At 37.6% G+C, this 26,757-nt stretch overlaps 1 protein-coding gene across 1 annotated transcript in view; it reads right to left on the reverse strand.

The window, feature by feature from the left end:
• WIF1 (WNT inhibitory factor 1) overlaps window positions 1-26,757 on the reverse strand; it is a 66,003-nt gene that overhangs the window by 19,158 nt on the left and 20,088 nt on the right. Inside the window, exon 3 of the mRNA XM_069490869.1 lies at window positions 5,745-5,853. Coding sequence (XP_069346970.1) covers window positions 5,745-5,853 — 109 coding nt within the window. The remainder of the gene's footprint in view (window positions 1-5,744; window positions 5,854-26,757) is intronic.

Consider the following 26,757-nt stretch of genomic DNA (forward strand, 5'->3'; position numbering starts at 1 on the left):
AGTTTTAAAATACAAAATGGAAATTTTATTTCCTCTTATGCAAACTCTACTTGTCCTCCTATCTGCTTACATACGTTTTATCTGTAAGACCATTTAGATAATAATAATTATAATTAAACACCCTTAAAAGCTTAAAAATTAAACACTTTTAAAAATTTTAAAGAATTTTGCTTTTAAAAAAGAAACAGCAAAACCCAACTTTGTTTAGCCTTGTCTCCAGTAATTGCCTTTGTGAACCCTGTTCCCTGCCCACACTGTATTTCTCTCAGTTCCCCAAAGATGTGGTGCATGTCCCCAATGCCCTGACTGTACACCCAGCTGCTCGGAATGCTCTTTCCCCTCTTTTCTATCCAGTGTCCTCCCACTTAACTTTCAAGGCCAAAATTAAATAGTACTTACTCTCTTAGCCTTCTCTGATATCCCCACATAAATATTTTCATTTATATATTCCACAAACACTGCTACATGTGATTTCGTTGTTGTATAACGATTTAATTATGGTCTGCACCCTTTGCTAAGGAAAGGCAAGAACCATGTTTTATTTATTTATTTTTTTGCAATCTCATCACTTAGCATATCCTCTGTCACAAACTAGGCACGGCCAGATGCAATATGTATTATGGGAGACACACCCATGTACCTTTCCATCCACGGGCACACACTTGCCCATACACGCATGCACACACCTGCACACATACACAGAGACAGAAATTCACCAGAGACAGTGAGAGACACAGACAAAAAATACTAACAACATGCACTCAGAAAGACACATCCACAAAGAAAAAGAGACATCGAAGGCAGAAAAAGCTGACTCTTTACTTCCAAAAAATAATGTAAATGTGAAAGTCATGTACTTCTGTAACAATACACATATGAGTAGAGAGAGAGCCACTTTTACTAAAAGCTAGATGATATTAGGCCAGATGCTGTGTACTCCAATGCCAGTATAGGTCATATAATCTAAAACTAGGTGAATTATTAATAAAACAACTCAGGAAAACTGAAGTAGGTTGAACACAACTCACATGGCAGCACATACACACACCCGAGTACAGACGGATGTGCAATTGGTTGCACATCAACTAACTCCCTGTAGAAGTCAAGCAAGCTCATTCCTGTTGCATATCTCTTCCACACTGAGATGGGTACAGTGCCCACACAGCCTCAGCCTCGTCACTCGAGTCTGTGCCCTTACAACAGGGAAGAGACGGGAAAGGCTGCGAGAAGAGTTCATCCTCAACACCATGGGATTACAAACTGCTACGTGTCTAGAAATTACCCATGCAAATATTCGTCAGAGCTTCAAGCTGCCCTGCCAGCCATTCATTCTCTCAGCAAATACTTACCCAGGCACCTACTGTGGGTTTCAAGATCTGCTAAGAACTGGGGTCACCAAGAAGATGATCCCTGCAGCATTAGAAACCATTTACAAATTTCTAGACATTGAATTCTTGAAAGTCTTAGTTGAGAAACACTGAATGCTCTTGGGCTTTCATGGTATGACAAAGATAGACTGTTAAAATTTGAGGCAAAGTCTTGGCTTTGTGGAAACTGTTTTTTGTTATACAGCTCAGTAATTTTACTGAACCACCCTGCAGTTTCTATTTCCTGTTTTTGTTCTCTTCAGATGCCAGAAGGCAGGCACTTCATAACTGTTAAAGATCAAGAGTTTTTTTTTTTTTTTTTTTTTTTCATGCAATGTTTAGGCATATAGGAGTCTGTGGGATAAAAGAACAGTTTAGCAGCTCCGGGGTACAAAGTAGCCCTGCAGAATAATGAACGCTACCTGGATGCTTAGAAGCAAAGACACACTGATTTGGTTACTTTTTAATAATTCAAGTCCTTTACTTCTCCTACTGAGGGGACTGAGCTAATGAGCCTAATGAATAACTGCCTTGCAATGGGCTAAAATTCCCATAAACTTCTTGCACCTGTATTTCTGCAAACAAATCCTACATCTGTTGCCAAAAAACTATGTGTATGTGTGTGTGTGAGAGAGGGTTGTATGTGCAAAGTGTGTGTAGATGTGTGTGCGCATATGTGTGCACATCACCTGGTCCCAGAAGAAGGCTTGTTCTTTTTCATCTCACCTTGCCCAAAGTGTCATCCACTTTTCCTCTAAGATTCAAAATTTTTAGAAAATTATGTTCTGAACATGATATATTAAAATATTCTCACATCATATGTTCAAAATATTTACCGTTATGTGTCAATATCTTAAGAAGTGGAATTTCAGTAAGACTTTTTTACTAGACACAAAAAATGAAAAAAAAAACCTGGGAAGATTTAAGATATAAGGGAGAGATTTGTTAAAGGATACAAAATTACAAATAGATAGGATGAGTAAATTCCAGCGTTCTATAGCACTGTAGGATGACTATAGTTAACCATAAAATATTATTAGAAGGAGGATATGTTCCTAACACCAAGAAATGATAAATGTTCGACTTGCAGGATATGCTAATTACCCTGATCTTATCACTGTACATTATATGTATCACAATATCACTATGTACCCCATGAATATGTACAATATTATGTGTCAATTAAATTTTTTTTAAATAAAAAAGACTAAAATTTTTTTAAAAAGAGGGCTATGGCCGGGCGCGGTGGCTCACGCCTGTAATCCTAGCACTCTGGGAGGCCGAGGCGGGTGGATTGCTCAAGGTCAGGAGTTCAAGACCAGCCTGAGCGAGACCCCGTCTCTACTAAAAATAGAAAGACATTATATGGACACCTAAAAATCTATATAGAAAAAATTAGCCGGGCATAGTGGCGCATGCCTGTAGTCCCAGCTACTCGGGAGGCTGAGGCAGTAGGATCGCTTAAGCCCAGGAGTTTGAGGTTGCTGTGAGCTAAGCTGACGCCACGGCACTCACTCTAGCCTGGGCAACAAAGTGAGACTCTGTCTCAACAAAAAAAAAAAAAAAAAAAAAAAAAAAGAGGGCTATGCTATCAAGTATTTCTAAATACTATAAAGCTACAACCATTACAATATTAAAATAAACAGTAAGCTCTAAACAAACTCAATGTATAGGAATTAATTTCAAAACATAAAAGTAATGGAAAAAAATTGCAAAGGAAAAGATAGGTTTGACCATATAGAATTTTAAAACATCTGTATATTCCCCGCCCAAATAAGATAAAATATAAATGATAATTTGAAGATAATATTATAAAAGGTAAATATACTTAATATACATAGCAAGCTTTGCAAATCAATAGGAAGAACACTATTATCTCAATATAAAAATGAGTATGATACATTCTAAAATAAGCCACATCACTCTGGACCTGCAGATTATTAGGAAGCAGTAAAAGGACAAATTTGTCCCAGAAGGGTGAAGCCCTTAGAGGAGTAGCCTAAGAAAACAGAATATATTCTCACTGTTAATACCACTCTGGAGATGCTTAAGATTCAGAGATGTTCTTGAAAGCCTGCCTGCTGCCCAGTGTGACTTTAGGGCTAAGAGAGAGTCATCCTATTTCCTTAAAACATATCATTTACTCAAGTGACATGGTGAATAAATTCTACCACTGGAAATTAAAAAAAAAAAATGAGCATGATACACAGACATTTTACGTTGTCTAATAGATACGAGAAAGTATGTTCTACCTCAATGGGAATAAAAGAAATCAAATTAAAAGAATACTATGAGAAATGACTTTTTGCTTTTTAAGCCAGCAAAGGAGTTAACATGATTAATACCCTGTGCTGATGAGATTATAGTAAGCCAGGCTCTCTCCCACACTGGTAGCCAGGGTACAAACGGGTAAAATAACCTTCATGGAAAGTAATTTGACATTTTAGCAATTTGTTTTAAGAGGCTTTAAAAAGTTCATAGTTCATATTCTTTGACACAATAATTCCACTTCTAAGAATCTATTTTAACAAAATAATGAGCTAGCCACCCAGAGTTTGGTACACACATTAATCAAACAATTACTTTCTGAGTGCCTGCTCTGTGCCAGGCCCTGTGTTGGGAGCCACGGTGAATAAGAAACAGGGCTCCTGCCCTTATGGAGGTCACTGTCCACTAGTTTTAAAAGGATGTTTATTGTGATATTTCCATATGCAAACTCGACAAATAATGTCATTAACAAACAATAAGGGAATAGAATAAATTATGATATAGTCATAGAATACAATAATATAAAGGCACTAAAAACAACTTCTGGAAAAATCTACAATGACATGGGAAAACGCTTATGTTAAAATGTTAAGAGCAGGCTGAGCGCGGTGGCTCATGCCTGTGATCCTAGCACTCTGGGAGATGGAGGCAGGAGAATCGCTTGAGGTCAGGAGTTCAAGCCTAGCCTGAACAAGAGCGAGACCCCGTCTCTACTAAAAATGTAAAAATTATCCGGGTGTGGTGGCACACGCCTGTGGTCCCAGCTACCTGGTAGGCTGAGGCAGAAAAATGACTTGAGCCCAGGAGTTTGGGGTTGCAGTGAGCTATGATGATGCCACCACACTCTAACTGGGGTGACAGAGTGAGACACTGTCTCAAAAAAAAAAAAAAAAAAAAACAGTTAAAATCAAAACAATCATGATGCAAAACCAACATACAATATTGCTACACAAAAAAGTATATAGTCATAGAAAAAAGGCTAGGAAAAAATATATTAGCATGTTAACACAAGTGATGTCTGTATCTTTCTAAAAGTCAGAAATCCTGGGTTCTGGTCTCTACCACTTATCTGACTTGGGGCAAGTCAGTCAGACCTCATAAGGCTTAGTTTTTTAACTTATAGAATGGAGCTGTAATTCTGGCTTTCTCTCCCTCCCAGTATTCAACTTAGATAACATGTGACTGAGTACTTTGCAAGCTGAAAATCTCAAAACAAATACCACATACTACTATTTTCTTGGCAAAGAAGGATGATTAGACCTGGAAGGTAGAACCCCTTCTCCTGCTTTTCCATGTCTCTTCTCTCCTTCAAATTCCTATTTAATACAATGCTAATTTTGGGGGGAGTTTTCTTGAGTTAACTCATTTGCCCCCAATCACTTTGAATCTTTGCCAATTTATGTGCACTATATTAAACAATACCTATTGGCTAGATATATCTCACAAAGTGTGTTTATTTTATTTTTTCTTTCTTCCTTTTTCTCTTTTTTTTTTTTTTTTTTATTTTTATTTTTTTTTGAGACAGAGTCTCACTCTGTTGCCCAGGCTAGAGTGAGTGCCGTGGCGTTAGCCTAGCTCACAGCAACCTCAAACTCCTGAGCTCAAGCGATCCTACTGCCTCAGCCTCCCGAGTAGCTGGGACTACAGGCATGCACCACCATGCCCGGCTAATTTTTTCTATATATATTTTTAGCTGTCCATATAATTTCTTTCTATTTTTAGTAGAGATGGGGTCTCGCTCTTGCTCAGGCTGGTCTCGAACTCCTGAGCTCAAACGATCCGCCCACCTCGGCCTCCCAGAGTGCTAGGATTACAGGCGTGAGCCACCGCGCCCGGCCCCTTTTTCTCTTTTACATATAGAATTATTTATGAACCAGATATGGGCTGGCGCTATTTTGAGATTTTAGGAAATTATAAAACCATTATTTCTTCACTTCCTTCCTAATCCTTTGCCCAAAGGATAACAATTGAGCTGCCCTACAAATCAACAGATCTCTTCAGGAAAACATTTCATAATCCCTCTGATGGATAACATTTGGATCTTAAATATTATTCTCATCACCATTACATTTTAAGTGTAAACCTTTCTCCAAGGCAAAGACCACCCACCTGATGCCTTGTGAGGCACTGTTCCCAGCAGGGGGACATTGACGGTTGGATCTGCCATGATGCCTTTATCCAGGGAGCGCAAGGACAGGAATTCATAGAAGTATTCTGCCTACAACAAAAGGCACTGACAATTAGTACCATGGAAACCACAGAGAGTGAGAAGGCACTTCGCAACTCATCATCCGTCTGATAGGAGAGTGATAATTTTCACTCCAGGAACTCTGGAGCACACGACATCTAAGATACTGCATAGGTATAGGTCACTTTTCTGTGTTCTACAACTATAGAATTAGACCCTCTGGAGAGAAGTGATTCCTTAAAAACATTTATTTAAAATACCCACAAAAGCTACTCTTTTCACTGAAACGATATTATTTAGTTGCTGTCTCTTTGAAAGAAAAAAATTAGGGAAATAAGCAATGTCAAAACAATCATAGACTAGTCCTTAGAAAACCGATCTGAGCTTCTTCAGTCATTATTTAATTTTTTAAATTCTAAATTCTAAAGTGAGTCTTTTGATCAGAATTTGAGAGAGCTGTAATAAATAAGGGATAATGAAAACAGCAATCTATTGGCAAAAGAAGAAATTAAAGTCCAAAATAATCTTGATGTTAACATTGATTTTTCAGTCTCGCTCCCTTTGAAAGGTTTATATTTAAGGTCTCAATTTAATTATGGAAGGAAAAGTCTAAATATGCAAAAACCGCCAGTACAATATGACAGGCCATAAAACTTTACATTGTAAACATTTTCATTTTCCTACTAAGTCTCTAGTTGAGAAAATGATTCCTGCTACTCAAATGGCCATGAATACTGAAAGTAGTGACATGTGATCACACTATGGAGCTTTGATGCTTAAGTGGTCATGGGGAACCTTTTCACGTTGGTAGGCTGCATTAATTTAGCTGTAATCAAATAAGGCCACATTCAAGAAACTTAAATTAGATATACTTAAAAATGTACATTGTTTTGTAAAAATCTAAGTACTCTGTACTTGATAATTTTAAAAAATGAAAAATATTTGTTAATTTTAAAGTTAACTAACCTTTTAATGACTTTGTTGTGTCTGCTTTTTGTTGGCAAGTATTTGAATATTTGGTTGCAGCGTGGAGGTCCTCTAGCTGGGTATCAGTCATTTGTGACCTTAGGCAAGTCTTGATTTGGGTCAGGTAGGAGAATGTGGATTTGCAGTAATAAGTGGTTGAAAAGCAAAAAACCATTTTGGGCATGTTGCTGAAGGCGTGGGTATTCTGCATTTTCCCATGTTTCATCTGGATCCTTCTTAGCATCAAACAAAGACTTTAAAATGTCATCTACTGAGAGCTCAAACAATTCTAACTATAGTTCTTTAGCTCCCTTGGTGATATCAACTAAATGAGGCTAAAATGTTAATATGCGTGTGTTGTCATGATTCTCAAAGTCAGTGAACCATTCATTCTAGTCAATTAATAGAGCCATAACAGCTGTGTATTCTTCAAATAATTTGCATATATCATCCTGCTCATCAATGACCTTTGCTAATTGAGGAAAATGTTCATCCAGAATTTCCTTTTGAGGAAGTGCTTTGAAAAAAGATAGTGTTTTTAAAATGCTCAGATTTGCTGCCACATATCACATATAGACTTAGTTTTACCTTGCAAAGAAATATTCAAGTCATTTTGATTTGACATGATATCACACAGAAATGCTGCATTCCTATAGAAATCTTCTTTCAATAATTCACATTGCTGATTCTGTTCTTCATAAAATTTACCTATCTATTCTCACAGAAATAAAACTTTGGCTAACACATGTCCTTGGGATAGCCAACATGCTCTAGAATGATACAGCCACACTGACTACATCATCACTCAACTTTAGCATGTTACAAAACTGACGATGCCATGTTGAATTTGTAGGAATATAGTTAACAATACTTATAACTTGTTGTGAAGCGTCACTTAAAATAGCAGCCTTAGCACAGAGATTTTGCTGATACAAGATAAAGTGAAAAGAAATGAGAACATCTGAATCCGTTAATACTTCTTTTATCTGTGCAAGACACCCTTCCTGTTTCCCTGTCACGAAGGTGCACCGTCTGTACATACACTCATTACACTTACCAAATTCAGCCCAACTTCAGGACATTTATTGTGAAAGTTGTTGAAGATATCTATTCCCTGTGTTCTGTTTGCAAGAGTGCTCAAAGCAAGTAACTCTTTGTAGCAAAGAAAATCTTCTGTTATACCCAAATGAAGTATAAAACCTGCACCGAGTCAGTAGTATCAGTTCATTCATCCAAAGCAATTGAATAATATATATTTTCCTTTTGAAGTATTGGATGAAGTTGTTCTGTTAAATTGAAGGCTAATTCATGCTGCCAATCAGTTATGCTTCTCCTTGAAAGAGGCATTTGTTTGTACTTTGAAACGTTATCAGGGTCTAAACATCCTACAACTTCGACAACGCATTCTTTCACAATTTCTAATCACTGAATGGCTTCCCTCTTTTCCTGAGCATATAAGCTACTTTATAAATTGCTTCAGTGGCGTTATTTCCAGATCTTATTGCTGCTTGAAAGAATCATCTTTGTTTTTGCTTTTCATCTTTTAATATCTGCAATACAACCTTTCATGCCTCTCCCACTAATTTAAAATATTCGTGGTCCTTATGAGTGTTATAATGCTGATGGACAATGAATTTCTTTAATGTTGACATTGCAGTGTCACAAAGCAAGCAAATCATCTTATCTTTAGCAGAAACAAGATAATATTGCAATTCCCAATCCTCATTAAAAAAATCTGTTTTCTTCCTTCATCATTCTCTTGGTCTTCTTAGACATGATGGGCTGCTAAGCAGACAGAATTAAAAAATACTGTCGAGCTGTGCAACTATTGACAACTTCCACTTCGAGCAGAAACACAGTGCACCGTTGTCGAAAGCTGATAACAGACTGGCGTACTCGACCCCCATAAACTCTCCCCAACCAGCCTTGTGTGGTAGTGGCGCCAGTCAGGTGGGGGAAGTTAGAATTAAATCATGAGTGTAGCAGCCGTCAATTTAGCCCTTATGGCTCACTAATGTTCTAATTGTGCTGGTTAATCTGGGGGGATTACTTCATTGAAACTTATTTTATTTTTTGGTATTTTAAATACGTCCATTTTAAAAATAAAATATAAATATAAAAGATGAACACAAATGTGTTAATAAAAATAAAAGGATTTGTTCTGTAAAATTTAGATTCAATCTAAAGGCTGTACTTAAGGACCTAAAAGGCCACATGTGGCCATAAGTCTGCAGGTTCCCACCCCTGGCTTAAGTGATTCTCAACAGGGTTACTAAAAGGGTCTGTGATGGAAACAATATTCTTGCTTAGGAATAAAGAACAATCAATAAATAACACAAGTGCTAACATGAGAGTTAGGCCAGTTGAGTGGTTCTGCAGTTGCTTGTAGAGATATCCAGAATTTGAGTGGGTTAACTAAAGAAATTAATTACACAAATGTGGAACAGAAGGAGGTTTAAAAAGAATATGACCTTTCCCCAATGCAATATGAAAGTTATTTTCCAACATAGAAGATATTAAAAGCTACATGGTAGACAAACTACTTTCTACTTATATCAGGCATTAAGAACTTCATATGAGGATATTAATGCAAAGGGGTAATCTCAACTGCTATGGGGACATTGTCTACATTTGCAGTGAATTGAAAAACACTTCCTGGTCTCACTAGGCTAAAGGGAGGACCTTCATTGACCAAATCCACACTGCATCTCCTTCTTCGAGTTGTGGCAGCGATTCCAGAAAACCACTGTGAACAGTTCCTTAGGCAGGTAACAGAGCTGCATAAATTAATTTATTAAACTCATTCACTAGGAAGGCCCTGAGAATAAAGGGTCATAAGACAGGTGACTTCTGCCATAAGGGAAGGCAGAGGTCTGAAAGAAGTCTGATGAAACGAGCGCTGTCAGGAAAGGTAATTCAATTTGGGATGAATTCCTTTGAAAAAGAAAACAGTAGTTCTGTGCCGGCAGGGAAATCAATGACTATTAAAAGTGGGCTACTTTTCATGAATCAGTGTTTTAAATGACTTCTCCCAGCTACACTTCCCTCTAAATTTTACTTGATAATATTTATCATTTAACATTTTGTTCTAAAACGTATTTTAGTTGGCATTATGAAAGAATTTAGTGGTGGATACCCTTACAATCAATAGCGTTTGGATTATTCATATTACCAAGCACAGTAATAACAAAAAGGAACACAGCAAACACCAGTGTAATATAAGCCATGTGCCAAAACTTATTTTAAACATTTTATTAAAAGTACATACAATGATGAAAAAGAACTAAGTCAACAGAACACAAAAACTTTGAACCAAAAACTTCAAATACCATGTTAGTTATCATTTGCCACCCCATAATTATATCTTTGAGTTTCATTACATTAAAATTAAATATACCTTCTATGTGTGATATATTTAAAAATTACATTTGTAAAAACTATCATAATTTCAATAAGAAATCTGATCTTTTAGTTTTAAAAGTGTTTTATTATGAATAAGAAAAAGGGTGAAAGGTTAGACACCACCAGTAAATTAATGATTGTGTATATTGATGGCAATTGATTTATCTCCTTTTCTCTATTTTTCAGATTGTCCATATATGGTTCTATGCCTTTTACACTGAAATAACTGTGTTTATTTAAAAACAAGCATTAACCATGGACCCTGCTTTCAGTTCTGTGTGGCCGATGACAATCACTGACCCTATTTGTATAATTCTCTGATCATAGATGAAATATTCTTCTTGGGCTTTCTATTTAGTGTGGCTGTGCTCATGCAACACTTTTATTGAAAACTCTCGCACGTCTCCTTGAAAGTGTGATTCAAGAAAACAACAATCAGCATTAAAGCAGCTTTTGAATGCCTCTTTCAAAAAGTTTTGATGATGTTCAAAGAACGTGGAACTGAAAGAATTTCACCCAGAGCCCAGAAACCTAACTTCATAGAGCCTGCAGGTCTCTGTATGGCCACATAAGGTAGGCTGAGAAGCCCAGAATCCGTTATATTCAGTATCAGAGAGTTTATATTATAATTGGCATGACTGCTCCGCATGATGCAGCTAGGTTTAATGGATTTCTCTGGACAGCCGATACTCTGATCTTATCAATAACAAGTTCCACACTACAGGTTTTTAGATGTCCCTTTGATGTCTTTGAGTGTCAGTAAACATCATAGTTTTTCTACTGCAATTCTAAGACCGTGTGTATCACAAGACAAGAACTAATCAAAGCAGATTCTTGCTTGGACCTTATTAGGAAAAGGCAGTTGCCAGAGTAAACCTTTGTTTGTCTTTCTTGTTGAAGATGATAATGATGCTTAAATCTCTGAAATACATAATTTCCTTCATACATGGTATATTTTTTAAAAATAGTTTTGTCCATGTACTGTTTTCATTGCCTTCTAAAAAATTCTAACTTGAAAATCACTTAGAAATTGACCAGCATTTTGTCTCTGATCTTGACACTGACTTCTTTCAAAGTTTTACTTTGTCATTATAAAGAGATCTAGCAAAAGCACCAATACCATATAAATATTTCTACAAATATATTATCAACACCGTGACATAGAGAGTAAATATATCCTTCATTTACCTTAAGAGCTTAAAGTCATAAAAATGGCTGATGAAATGAATGATAGATTTATACCATATTCTAACTTCCAGACAAAACTTTCTATTTTTACTTTATTTATAATATAATAAATATTCCTAGATCCAAATCTCTCCATTGGAAAAACTTATTTGGGAGCAAATAAAACCTAAATTGTATGCCAAAGAGAACAGAGAGCTAGCTTCATGGTTTGGGAACAAAGTTCACAAATTGAAGATTTATTATTTAGATAAAAGGAACTCAAAACATGAACTGTAATAGAGAAGTGGCACATTGGAGAGTTTGCAACCTCTATTAGGAAAAAGTACATTTTGTTTTATTAAATAACACTAATGGAAACTCAGGCAGAGGCAAGCAGGGTGATTATTTGGGAAACACATGAAAAGATTGCTTTGTATTCATACAAAGAATGGGTCTATTCAGGAGAATAATTCACTTCTAAATTAAGTTGCTGAAAATTTTTGCTGGCCTGGTTTGCCATGCAGTAAATTTTCTTTTCATAGAGAAGCATAAAAGACACCCAAATATTACCAAGAGAGGAGGGCTGGAGGTCATTTAACTTGCTTCCAATCGACTTGGCTGAATCTTAGGGCTGCTCCTTCCAGAACAGATGAAGACATCATTTAAACAGCAAAATAGGACAACTTACAAGACCTTTGCTCTGGCACTCTTTTGGGGGTAAACATGGAGAAAGGAAGCAGAGACTGGCATTAACCATTGGGAGGAATAGAGAGAATCCACCATTTCTTTTTCATCTTTGAAGTTCTATGTTTATGGTGTATACCTAACCTAATAAGCACAATACTTGCAGGAACCTCTGAGTTAAGAATCAAAAGCCTTTCATAAAACCATGGCTCTCAAGCCTCTTTTAAACCTCCATATATCATGATGCCCACCTAAGTGCTCATGGGAGAACATTAAAACAATAAAGGCATCATCTTTGTTCCAAAGAAAATTTCAGATGTTTATAGATACAAAACACAGCGAAACTATAAGGTTTGGAAGTTTGCAAATAAGTTTTGTTGAGTGTTTATAATACTCTGATCACTGTTCATTTAATTCTTACAACAACCTGCTGTTATAGCATTCAAGTGAATTCAGATTAGCAGGATACTATGTAATGAGAAGTGCTAAAGAGATGCAAAACAGCTCCTACGCTGAATGTGAAGAGCAAGAAGAAATGTACTAAAATAATCAAGAAAATAGTTCAATGTTAAAGACTCAAAAAAAAAAAAAGAATAAGCATGCCCAATGCTGAAAAGAATCTGATGCCTAAAGGTCTAGGCCAAAATTTGCCAGCTCTCACATTCTTCCTCGGCATTCTTCTTGATTACTTCTCTGCAAAATTTCATCCTTGAAACGCAAAACTTCGTATCCTTGGATTCTGCCACTCTGTTGATTCTCGCCCCACTTCTTTATTTTCCCCCATTTCCTCATTAACTCTCCTCCTCTCAGCTCATAATCATAAAAATCACTAAGACTCACTCCTTGGTCTTTCTTTATATGCTGTCAAATAAACTCATGTACTTTCACAGATCAAACTTTTTATTCTGGGCAATGGTGCTGCACAAGAACCAGTCACACCCTCCTTCCAAAGTGCATATTCTTCCCGCCACCTGCCTCATGCCCACGCTCACGCTCACGTGCATGGAATCTAGTTCATTATCTTCCAAAACCGGCTTGCCCACTTGATTTCTTCACAGCTGCTAACAGCATTATTATTCCAATGACAAAGGTACTCAACCTCAGAGTCATTGTTGCTTCTTGCCTCTATATTTCATCTGTCTCCAGCAAGACACCAAAATCTCATCCTTTCCCCCTTTATAGTATCTTTGGATTCTGTCCCATCCTTTCAACCCCACCACTTCCACTCTCACCCAGCCTTTATTTCCTCATGTTGGCATTATTATAACATTCTCTGAAATATCCTTCATGCCATTCTCTTTAAAATATCTGCCATCATAGAAACTAATAAATCTAATTAAAACATTATTTTTGCCATGTCACAATCCTTTCTTGCCCTCCCTCATCTTTAGGATAAGGCCGTTAGCCTGTTAAGTGTCTCCATAATCTGTCTCCAAATTTTCTTTATCTCTTACGGCTCCTCAACACAGATCGTCTTCTGGAGCTCAAGCAGCCTGCCATGGTACCATGGCCATGCCTATATTTCAGTGATTTCACCTCTAGTGACCTTTGCTAGGATTTAAACCAGCTTGGTCCTTAAACATATACCCCCATGTATTATTATTTAATCTTTCATATGTGCATACCATGTATTTTCGTCTAATTTTGGCTAAGAATGGGATTATATATTTTTTCCAATACTCTATTGGAAACTCACTCAGCATTATGCACAAGTAAGGTACTTGAAAAATATTTGCTGAATGAACCAATGACCCACTGAGAAGCATCCAGAAGCATAAGCCCAGTGCATTCCAGAATACACTGTTGTGGTAAAATGCCATTAGCCTCTGATTCTACCGACAAGTAGCAGCTTTCCTGTTTTATCAATTGCTAAATTACTTTTATGGGTCAAAAACTTCTCTCTTACTTTCCTATGTGGCCAGTCACTGCAGCCCACAGAGAGAATACAGAACCCTTTTGAGAAAAAGAACAATCAAAGAACATTGACATTTGATATCCAGCCAATCTGTGTGTCATTTATAACTGTTTTATGCTGTTCTGGGACAAAACCTTGGCAATGAGGCTCCCAGAAAGAATGGAAGCAGATAATGTAAATGAGGTCCAGTTCTGAAACATGACTCTGTCCAGTGCCCTTCTGGTTCCTATGTCCCACTTGGTTTCCTAGTCATTTTGCCTTCTACAAATTGTAATATGTAATTGCAATATCTGATGAAACACAGGTTGAGTATTCCTTATCCAGAATGCCTGAGACCAGAAGTGTTTTGACTTTCAGATTTTTTCACATTTTGGAATATTTGCATATACATAATGAAATATCTTGGGGATGGGACCCAAGTCTAAACATGAAGTTCATTTATGTTTCATATATACCTTATTATACCCATAGCCTGAAAGTAATTTTATAGAATATTTTACATAATGTTGCCACCTGTCACATGAGGTCAGGTGTGGAATTGTTGTGGCAATCCACTTGTGGCATCATGTCAGCCCTTAATAAGTTTCAAATTTTGAAGCATTTTGGATTTTGGATTCAGAATAGACAACCTTTATCAACAATGACTTTCTTCCCCTGCCTTCTTTTGACCTCGGCTCTAAGAAGAACTTCTTTCAAAAACAAAAGGAAAAGCACCTTCTTATTATGCACAATAGTTATTTAATTATTTCACTGGTCTTGGCTTATATTGGCATTGAAAGGAACATTGCTTAAAGAGAAAGTTATCAATCAGCCAAGTTCTTCTGTTCTAGTAATCGTTTCTATACACACTAGACTAGACCACAGCCAGTCGGCTGGATTGCAGCAGTGAAGTTACTGGAATATAATGGTGATATTAAAACTTGAAGAAGCCCAAGTAAACACATACGGGACCATGAGACTTTTGTAAACTACAACTGGCAGAAGATCACACAGTTTGGCTTCACATGAATCTGAAATTTCTAAGACATTTTCCATTTTTTCCTTCTAGGGTTTGAAATCACCACTGCTCATGCAAACCAGAAACAGACCTGGCTGTCTGACAAAGTGTTGGTTAGTCACACTCTTTCAAGATTCCTAAAGAAAGGGAAGCAACAGAGAGCTATATTGCTATTTTGTATTAAATAAACCCAAAAGTTAAGGTTTTTTATCTTTATTTTTTGAGGGAGGGGTAACAAGGAAGTAGAAAAGCAAAGCATTGGGAGGTGGAAAATATCTTTTTTCAATTTGTCTAAAGACTGAAAAAAGAAAACCAGTATTGGTATAAATACACAGTAGTCTTTAAACCAAATATAGCCCCGTTCTGCACACTGCTTTCCCTGCATTGCCAAAATTTCCAGTGGAAAGGGCAGTGTAGGCAACAGTGGGGTTTCTGAAAGCTTATGTTCCCTTTTATTCCTCAAGCTTCTAGAACAAGTGACTTCCCTTACAGTAAGCCTGCTCCAACTCAAGCAGTTGCACAATCACTGGTCAATGCCAACCTAAAAATTGGGCTCTGGGAGGAAGGAACACATTATGGTGGGGTAGGATAAGGGACTGAGCAAAGAAAATGTCATTACAAGTGGTGCAGCTGGCACTTGAGGGACCAGGGACGGTCCAAGAGGAGGTGTGGAAAAAGAAACCGTGTGGAGATACTCGGAAGCACAGCTGCAATTTCTCCTAGACACTAAGACAGGATGATTTTTCTAGACCATGGAAGGGCTACTAGAGCAGCAGTAGCATGTGGGCCGGTGTCCGGGAGGGGAAGTGCGAGGGACCCTGCAGTTCCAAAAAAGGAGAAGGAATCCCTTTCCTATTTTTTTTCTTCTCATCTCAAGGCTTATTAATATATTTGAATATTTCCTTTCTTAAAGCTTTAGAAGCAGTCATTGAGTATTTATTTACATGGGCGTGGGGAGAACTGTGCTAAGAGCTATTTCTTTAATAATAATTTTTTTAAAAACCTGAAAATTGCCCTTATACCTCGAACAGTACATTTGTTCTTCATCTTCATGAAATGCTTCTCATTCTCTTGTTCTTTCCTTCGTGCATCTCACATGGTGGTGTATTTCAGCATATCAAATTTTTTAGGAAAGAATGATATTTATAAAATGTACATATAAACATGTAAGTAGCTCAGAAAAGGTAAACTAATGTTCCATTTCTTTCACATTATAGTGCATAGTTGTTGCTAGCGGTATGTATTTACTTCTATTGAAAAAAAGTAAGTGTCTGAAAATTTTTAACCGACTTAGAAGCATCAGGAGATATTTTCAGTGATGACTTTCAAACTATTTGAAATTAGGGCATATTTTTCTTAGTTTTACTCCAGATAGTTTTCCTAAATTCATTAATCATTTTTATTGAATCCACATGAACAGTATTAACTTACTTCTTTGATAAGGAAAAAAAAACAGACTTTTCCCTTAGTTTAATGTTTTGAAAAAATGCATTAAACTACTTTGGTAAAGGTTATGAGACATGCCTTAATTTGAAATTTTTGTTCATGTAACTGCAACTTCATATATCAGAATACTATGTTATAAGACATGTCCCAATGACCAGTTCGTTCTATTCCTATGTAAGAGCCAAGAGCCAAACACGGGGTGGGAGGAGTCTATAACTTCATGGTTACAGATTTTCAAAGTCAAAAATTCAGGGGACTAGTCTTACTAGCAGAAGATCAAAGAATAGTCATCTCTTCTATAAAATTTTTTTTTATACTTCAGAAAAAGTCATTGCCCAGAAGATATAACAGACCTGGCCCTTTTAACCTTCTAAGGTTCTTTAGTCATTTGCTATTTAAAAGCTGTTACTCACACATACATCATTCGTCCTGATTAAGAAAAAGAGAGAATGAGGCAGAACTGAAGCAATTTCCTGAGGAACACTGATGATGGAAATCCACACTCTGAGGACTTGCTAAATCTATGTGGCCAGCTTCCATTGCCCCCCAACCCCCTGAGCAATTCTCATGAACATCCCCAGCCTCTCCCTTCTCCTGCACACAATTCCACAGTTTCCCCAAAGTCCTCTGCCCCCTCCCTGCTATCTTCTCTCAACCGATGTCAATGTCCTATTCACAGCAAACAGAGATCACTAGATATGAATTCTCTCTACATTCCCCCATCTACCTACAAATAGTCTATCTCCACACCTAACCCTGCTTCCTTCCCATATCCTCTGAGATTAGCCCCATCCATTATGCCATCTTCCCTTGTGCATACTAATGCTATGAAAAGATTAAAAACTCTGTCTCTACCATCATTGTGGTATTTCCAAAAGAGTCTATATGCCCAAGGCCTCAGTTTTCTTGCCCGTTACTCTTCACTACAGTATGGTTTTTGCCCCTATCCCTATTAAAATTTCTCATAAAAGGTCAGGATGACCTCCAAGTTGCTGAATCCAATGAGTTTTTTTCCATCTTTGTCTCTCATGTCTTCTCAGAAACTTTTTTATTACAATCAACTTCTCCCTCTCTTCTTTTTTGATTTACATAGCAACCACTTCCGGTTTTTCCTTTTCCTTCTCCGATCACTCTTTCTCTAACCGCCTTCACTTGCTTTTCTCTCTACAACTGCGCCTTTAAAAAGAGTTCTGGATGTGGGCCCACGCACCCTTAGAGAATCCATAGCTTTGGTGTTCATATGCACATGAATATTTTTCTGGGGAGAACAGATTCTAGCTTTCATCCCATTCTTAAAGGAGGCTACGACTCAACAAAAAGTTAAAAATCACTGTCTTAAATGTTTACGTTCCTAAGAAACAATAGCTAGTCTGCTCTTATTTCTTTTCTCTTCTTGGGGGTATCTTTTCTGCTTCCATGACTTCAATTTAAACCTACATTTCAGTGGCCTCCAAGTTTTTGTCTCCAGTGTTCACCTTCTGAGCTCTAGATTCATATTGACAACTATCTACCAAACGTCTCCTCTTGGACTTAACATGTGTGAACCAAACTTATTATCTTCCCAGTGAATTTGTCATTTGTATTTCTTAAGATAGCATGATATACCTATTATCCAAAATATAAACTGGATGGTCTTTCTAGACTCCTAACTTCTCTCTTACCAACTACTTCCACAAACTCCCATTGAGTTCTCAAATTTATTCCCTTTTTTTCCTTCCCATTGTTATCACACAAATTCAGACACTTCTCACTCATGACGCTGCAATTGTGTCCTAACATATCTCCCTAATAACTCTTGCCCTCCAGATTGAACCCCTCCAATCTACACTATCATCCAGTTTTTCTTCCTAAATGCCAACTGGGTCGTGAATCACTGCCCCCATTTACAACCCTCCATGGTTTCCTATCACAAGGAAGACTTTGGCTCCAGTTTTACATCCAGCTCTGCCCACCAGCCTATTCCCCGACATCCTGACTCACAAGTCTTTGATCCAGCCACAGCAAGCTTCCATCCACTGAGCCGCCATGCTCTGTCATGAGTCCTGCTCCCTACCCTGTGCCTGAAATCTCCACTTTCTGTCCGTGTCCACCAAGCAAACTTTGACTTGCCTCTCCATGGTTGGATGAAATGTCACCTCTTTGGCAAAACTGTCCCTGCTACCGATGCTTCTTTCCTGATCCCTTTCCCTTATCTTAACTATTGTACTTACAGTAAAAATCTATTTAGTTTTTTTCCCATCAGACTCTCCTCTATGGAAGGAACTTTGTCTATTCTTATTTGAATCTCTGGTGACTAATGTAATATTTGTGGTTCAAAAATTTTGAGTCAAATTAGTCATACTAAAAAGAAAATAGGTAAATCACTTTTTATCATGTCCATTCCAACTCATGAAGTTGCTGACTTTAAATGAAACAGAAGCTCTAATACACTTGCAAAACCTTGACTGAGAGAGGTAGACATTAGGATCCCAGTCATAGGTCAGTGGGAAATGGGAAAGAATGGGCCAAGCAGGGAGACTAAAGTCCCGAGCTGGTTCTCCAAGAAAGAGAGCCAAAAGTCCAAATAACAATGTCCACGAGGCTGGGGAGAACCTGAGTTAAATCTGGGCTAGACCTCAGACCAACTTGGCTTGGATTCTAATTCCATTACCTACTAGCTGGCCTTGGGCACAGGCTTAGCCTCTCATTCATTCAATGTACGTGTACCAAGTATGCCAGGCACTAGGCATTTTCTGTGCCTGAGATGCCAAGACGAGTAAAAACAGACCTTGTATTTGTCCTTATGGAGCTTGCAGGCTGGAAGGAGTTGGGCAAATAATTAAATAATTCAAGTTAAATAATTCAAATAATTTAAACATTAAGACTGTGATAAAGGGCTTCCAAGAAGTACGCGGTGCTTTGAGAATGTGTACTTTGATTTATTTTGGGGGTCAAGAATGGCTTGTCTGAGAAGGCAAGGCAGAACTGACATCTGTTTGATGAACAGAGGTTAAACAAGTAAAGGACGGGCAGCTTTTTCAGCAGAGCAAAGATCAGGAGCATAATCTGTAGCAAGTTTGAAGAACCCAGAGAGGCCAACATCTACTTTATAGTGTTGTTGCAAGGATTAAAATAAACAAGGTATGCAAAGTAGGTAGCAAAGGTTGGCACACTGTAAGCATTCAATACATGCTAGTTACTATACAAAGGATCAATATGAAGTCCCTTATGGGTGGGGTTCCTAGACGGTGGCAGTACCCACAGGTAGAAAAGAGCAGCCTGGCAGTTCCTGGGTGCTGGCAGGGTGTGATCCAGGGGGTTCTCTGTAGTCCTGAAGGGTACCAGCCATGTGCTGTGGGTATAGGGAGTAAGGTTCAGAATGAAAGCAGGAGCTCTGACAATAGTCTAAAACAATCTTTCCCTTTTCTACTTGTCACAGATGTGGGTTTCTAGTTCACATTAGCATGTATAGGCAAAATTGGAATTTTCTTTAGCTTCACAAAATTAAAAATGTCTTATGAAATTACTAATTTATGGGAAATTTAGAAGAGAGAAAAACAAGTTAAATTACACACAAAGATATAATCAGCAAAATCCAGGCTGTGGGAAATGCTATAGGGCAAGCACTGACTTTCTTTAACAAAAATTTGAAAGAATGAAAAAAGGAGAGAAATGGAAGGGAAACATCTTAAAAGTGACTGAAAAAACTTATCAAATAATCACAATGTGTGGACCTTATTTGGAATCTTATGCAAACAAACAAACCTTTAAAAATGTAGGACATTTATGACAGAAATTTAAACTTTACCTAGACATCTGACTATATTAGGCAATTATTTTTAGAGTTTTTTTTTAAAAAGTTTTTATCTTCTAAAGATACATATGAAATATTTATGGATGAAATGATACCATGGCTGAGACTATTTCAAAATACTATGGGAGGAGGGAAGTAGGTGGGAAGTATAGATGAAACAAGACTGGCCATGAGTTAATAATTCTTGAATCTGGGTGAATGGGGGTTCATTTTTCTATTTTGTCAATATTTGTATGTTTGAAAATTTTCATAATAAAAAGCTCTTTTAAAAAGAAAAAGTGTTATTGGCATCTGTGTTGAATGAATAATCTTCAGTTCATGGAGAATAACACCTCCCAAATTATCTGAAATTTGTTCAATTATTTACAAGTTCTTTTTTTATTTCAAAATATTACGGGGGTGCAATTACATGGATCACTTTGTTATGCTTGAGTCAGGGTATGTCCATCACCAGATAGTGTTCATTATATCCATTAGGTAGGTTTTTGCCCATCCTCTCCTAGCCCTCCCCACTGCTTGATTTCCACTGAGTTTTACTTCCCACTGTGCACATGTGTGCTCATTGGTTAGTTCCAAACTAATAGCGTGTATGTGTGGTGTTTGTTTTTCCATTCTTTAGATACTTCCCTTAGGATAATGCTCTCCAGTTCCACCCAAATTGTTGCAAAAGGACTTAATACATCCTTTCTCATGGCTGAGTAATATTCCGTGGTATACTTATACCACATTTTGTTAATCCATTGATGAGTTGACAGGCATTTAGGTTGATTCCACATCTTTTCAATTGTGAATTGTGCTGTAATAAACATTCCAGTACAAGTGTCTTTTTGATATAATAAAATGTCTTTTTTTCCTTTGGGCAAATACCCAGTAGTGGGATTGCTGGATCAAATCATAGTTCTATTTTTAGTTTTTTGAGGTATCTCCATACTACTTTTCATAGACGCTGTACTAGTTTGCAGTCCCACCAGCAGTGTATAAGGGTTCCTTTCTCTCCGCATCCACACCAGCATCTATTGTTTTTGGACTTTTTAATAAAAGCCATTCTAACTGGGGGAAGGTTATATCTCACTGTGGTTTTGATTTGCATTTCCCTGATGATTAGTGACGTTCAGCATTTTTCATATGTTTAGTGGCCATTTGTCTATGTTTTTTTGAAAAGCTTCTGTTTGTGTCTTCTGCCCACTTTTTAATGGGGATGTTTGATGTTTTCTTGCTTATTTGCTTGCGTTCTTTGTAAATTCTGGTTATTAGCCCTTTATTGGATGTATAGCATGCAAATATTTTCTCTCATTCTGTAGGTTGTCCATTTATGAGTTTTATAACACTCATATTCACTTACCTGTATTGGTAAAAAAACTTTTCTAATGACAAGGACAACAAAAAATATTATGTTTAAAAAAAAGTATTGGTTTAAGTCAGTAGTTTTATTGCCTATATTGTCTGGTACAGTATTAGGCAAGATGAAAACTACCAAAGTAGTCTTAGCCCCCATCTTTGAGAAACTCTGACAATAATACCATTTACCTGAACTTACCTTAGAAACTAAGAGTATCTGCTTCTGTTTAAATGAAATTCAGTATTATACAACCAGTTTCCTGTATTACACTTCGCATAGAGAGAAATCACATGCCAGGTAAAATGTTATCATGGTTAAACCATACTGTGCTTATATTTCCAAAAACATGTTTGATTTTCACAGATCTTGCCTTTTACCCTAGAAATCAATTTTAGCCAACAGTTCTGATCACAGTTTTAAAGTAAATTAATTCTAATTAATTAATAACAAAAACTTTTCCAAATTGAGACATAAACAGGAGAATAAGGCATTATATCTGGCTGGTCTTTCTTTGTTCATTCCTTCTTTCTTTTACCCAAAAAATATTTGCTGAGCACTCACAATGTGTCAGGCATTGTTCCACGTGCGAGGGATGCAGCAACCAACAAAGGAGGCAAATGGTCCTGGCCTCATGGAGCTGACTTCCCATGCAGTAAAGAGGAGACACATCATTTTTTTAAAAACATTTTTAAAAAAAATGTTTAAATATGTCAAGTAATGATAAGTACTCTGTGGAAAAATAAGACAGAGAAAGATGACAGAGAAATAAGAATACGCATGGGGGAGGTGGTTCCTATTTCAGAAAGGACAGACAGGCAAGGCTGCTTGGATGGGATGACATTTTCCTGGAGACTGGAATAAAGTGAGAGAGCAGGCTGTGTGGGTATCTGGGGAAGAGCACCCCAGTGTAGGGAATGGTTAGCGCCAAGCCCCTCAGGTGGGAGCTCACCTGGCACAGTTAGGAAACAGCTAGGAGGCCAGTGTGGCTGTACCAGAGTGGGGGAGGGGGTGCCATGCTTATGAGCGTGGAGGGAGGGAGGAAACTGCCCTATCACAGGCAGAGCAGTCAGATGACCCTAGTGTAGGAACCCGGGAAAGTGCCCATAGTAAGATCAGTTCTAAACATCCTCTGGGGCCAGAGGAAACCCTGTAAGTGACAACAACTCTTGTCTGCCTCTTACCTCTTGTCTTCCTTATCCATGCCCCACATTCTGCAGGAGCCAGAGACGGACTAGTGAGAAGAGTCACACGTTGCCTTACAGGCTACAGCTAAGGGAGGAGAGGATCTTAGCTTTGAATGAAGGTCAGAGTTTTAACTATGACACAGAAGTGGACATTTTAATTACTGAAATGAGAATGATCTTAGCACTAAAGTAATCAGAGGACATTTTATTATCTCAGGCTGACTACAGGAATTCCAGGATCTGCCTGAGGATTTATCCAAAAATCCAAGGAGAAAATAGCTTACACAGTGGGTTTGCAGGGCTGCTGTGAGAAACAGTAAAGACTGCTCTATGTGATAGCACTTGATGGCATTTTGCGTTTTTGGTGTAATAGTTTTAAGCCCTTAGATCCTTATATAAGAATTTTAAAAGCCAAGAGTGGCAGCAGGTTTGCCATTTGTAATGTTAGCCAACCTGTCTTTCTTTTTTGCCCCTTAAAACATGTCAGAATATTAGGACAAACCAGGCCCGCCTTTATTACTTTTTACTTGTTGTATCAAGTTACATATTAGCTTTTTCATTTCTAAGAGCTATTTTCTGTAAATTCTTTAGTACTTGCAATTCTGTTCCTAAATGTATACCTACCTAATGATAATCGCTTGCTTCTAAAAGCACAGTGAATGACAGTACTTTACAGTCAAAATAAATGGTTATAAGGCAAATGGGAGCAGACACTGTAGTTAGTCAAGCTGACTCATTAAAAAAAGACACATTAAAGTTGAATCAACTGTCATCTTTTAGTGATGACTGTTGATCCAATGTGATGAAAGAAAGTTCCAGCACGTGGATAGGCTGATTCAGCTCCCGGATGGTCTGGAACATCGTTAACTCATACAGACTGATTCTGGCCCCGGTTCAAACTTCTAAGTCTTTGTTCTTGGGGCTCAGAGGATGGCTTTGAAGTTCAGGATAAAGCTCTTCTAACACACCATTACCAAAGAATAATCTTTTGATTATGATCTCATGAAAGTATAATCAATAACTTACATAAGTTAAAACCATGGCAAACAGTGACGGTCCTGTAATTGGACCTTTATGAATTCCATATGTTACAATCTCTGCATTAGCTAGCAGTCCTGCATAATGCATATATCTCTTCCCCAAACATAGCCGCTGAACTTTCTTAAAAGGCTATGAAACTTTTCACAGCTACTGTCAGCCTTGAACTCTTCAGACCCCTAAGCTTGGGTGTGGGTACCCCAAGGGCAGGATTTTTGGAAAGCTTAAAAGGATAAATATATCCCCCAAATCAATAGACACTCATTTGTGTAAAGCAGTTTAATTAAAGCCAGTTAACTTTTTACATAATTGCATGGCTTGTGTGCTTTAAAAATTATATCGGGGGCGGCGAGGGGGGGGGCGGGGAGGCGGGGAGACTTTTCCAACAAATCATTGTTAAAACACATCCATTTTGCAAAGACATGCTCTCATGTGAAGTTCTCAAATGACTGGGACCTGGCTAGGATGCTATTATGTCATTATCTACATTATCTAAGATTTACATTTACTTTCTTTCTCTCTCTATCTCGTTAAACTAAATTATATTATTAGCAAATTAGAAATGTGGGTGTTTTGCGTAGCTTAATTGCCTTCACTTTAGGAAGAGGGCAGGAAGCATGAAAGAAAAGATTTGGGAAAAAAATCCCTAACCCTGGGCCACAGCAGTGAAATAACAAAAAACCAATGGAGTTTTCTGATGGAAAGGGACAAAGAAGTCTGAATTGAAGTCTTAATGACAGAATAAAAGATATCCAAGGAAAGATTAGTCCCATCTTTTTGGACTAAACATCAGATCTTTAGAGAGAGATGAGTATATAAAGCCAAATACAATAAATAAAGAGGGGACACATCAAAGGAGTTATTTTTGCATCTTGGCTTCCCTCACAAGAACTATTACTATGTCCCCAACCCCCAGTGTCACCTTAGTCAGTTTTGTTACCTGTTATCATGGATTTTTCTTTCTGTTGGAACATATTTGAAAATTGTCAAAGCTAATTTCTAGCAAATTTATTTATAGACCCATTTCTAGTTTCCTTAGTTCAAAAGAGCACTGCAATTATGTAAAAAGTGATTTTTGTGACTCCAGTGCCACTATATAGAACTTCTCCACTTGTAAATATGGTAGTAGCTTTTAAATTAAAATTAGAATTACTGACTCACAATGCATTCATTGTCATCATCTACATCAAAAATCTGATATTTGGCTCACATCTCCTCTATTTGATTATAATTCCTAAAGGCAGAGACTATAGCTCTTTATCAATCTATTTCCAATGGTCCAGTTTATTTTGTAAAATTAATTTTAAATGTCTTACACACACACACACACACACACACACACACACAAAAAGGATGATCAGAGAAGGCCCGTAACACCAAAGGGGAGAAGGATTTAGCTTTTGAACATTAAAGAAAATATCAGTTAGCTTGTTAGAGTCCCCAGTTGTAACAGAGGGTAACAGGTCTCATAAAAAAGAAAAGAAGAGATCAATAGAAAAACTGGATGTATTCAAATCAGCAAGGCTGATATGAGCTGATTTATGATTTATATGAATGTATAGAAACTAAAAGCTCTGAAAACTATAATTCACCTTTTTGGTTTTTTTTTTCTTTTTTTTGGAGACAGAGTCTTACTCTGTCACCCAGGCTAGAGTGCCGTGGCATTGGCCTAGCTCACAGCAACCTCAAACTCCTGGGCTCCAGCAATCCTCCTGCCTCAGCTTCCCAAATAGCTGGGATTACAGGAGCACACTATCATGCCTGGCTAATTTTTCTATTTTTAGTAGAGATAGGGGTCTCACTCTTGCTCAGGCTGGTCTCAAACTCCTGAGCTCAAGCAATCCTCCCACCTGGGCCTCCCAGAGTGCTAGGATTACAGGCGTGAGCCACCGCACCCGGCCTTAATTCACCTTTTTAATTCACCTCTATTATTCACCTTTTTTTGGAAAAACAAAAAAGCATGGCTCTGGAAATTATAGACCAGTCAGTATCAATATCTGTTTTCATGGCTCTTTTAAAACCTAGAGGAACAACCTAGCCATCAACATACAGTCACGAGAAGCAAACAGTACCAGACTAAATTGATGTCCTTCCTCAAAAGAGAGGACAGGAAACAACAGAGAGATCTACCTCTATTTCAGAATTGATATTGATCCCTTCCTACATGGCATACTTACTGACAAAATGGGAAATCTAGCCTTTACCCATTACGGGATGACTGAATAATAGACATAAGGACCAAACCCAAAGCATAAACCTATGTCACCCAGTGTACATACTGGGTGATGTTCCATTCAGATTAGTCTTGGAAACCCATCTATCAGGTATTCTTATTAGTGACTTTGACAAGCAAAACATGAAGATGCTCACATTGTCTACTTCTTTTTTCTACTTTCCCACTCCCAGGCCTTACCATTTGTTCATTCTATCTGCTACTCTTCCTGATCCCTTCAAAGTCACTTAGTTTTAAAATATCAAATCCTTCCCCAACATTCATTTCTAAATTATCCCCCTCCCAGAGAGTAAATCTTTCCACAGCCTATTTTATAATCTCCTGTCTGCCTTTTTTACAATTACCTTGGCATCATCTCTTATGTATTTATGTCTTTAATGTCTTCCCTCAACTTTCTTTGGTTGTGTCATATCCCTTTGGGTGATATTGTTAGAGAAAATCAAAGTTTAAAAAGTACTAGTATTAGCTGGTGTGGTGGCTTGTGCCTGTAGTCTCAGCTACTCAGGAGGCTGAGGTTGGAGGATTGCTTGAGCCCAGGGGTTGGAGGCCATAGTGCGCCACAATGGTGTCTGTGACTAACCACTGCACTCCAGCCTGGGCAGCATAATAAGACTCCATCTTTAAAAACACACAAAAAAATTCTAGTATCATAGGGTAAAAATATGTTTACTAAGTGGAATAAGAAGAAGGAAGGAAGGGGTTGTAATTCTAGCATCAGCAGGCTCTGGGGAAAAGAACGTATCACCAAGAAAGAGCCAAAGTTCTAAAGC

This window comes from Eulemur rufifrons, chromosome 16 (assembly GCF_041146395.1).
Source record: "Eulemur rufifrons isolate Redbay chromosome 16, OSU_ERuf_1, whole genome shotgun sequence".
Lineage (NCBI taxonomy): Eukaryota > Metazoa > Chordata > Mammalia > Primates > Lemuridae > Eulemur > Eulemur rufifrons.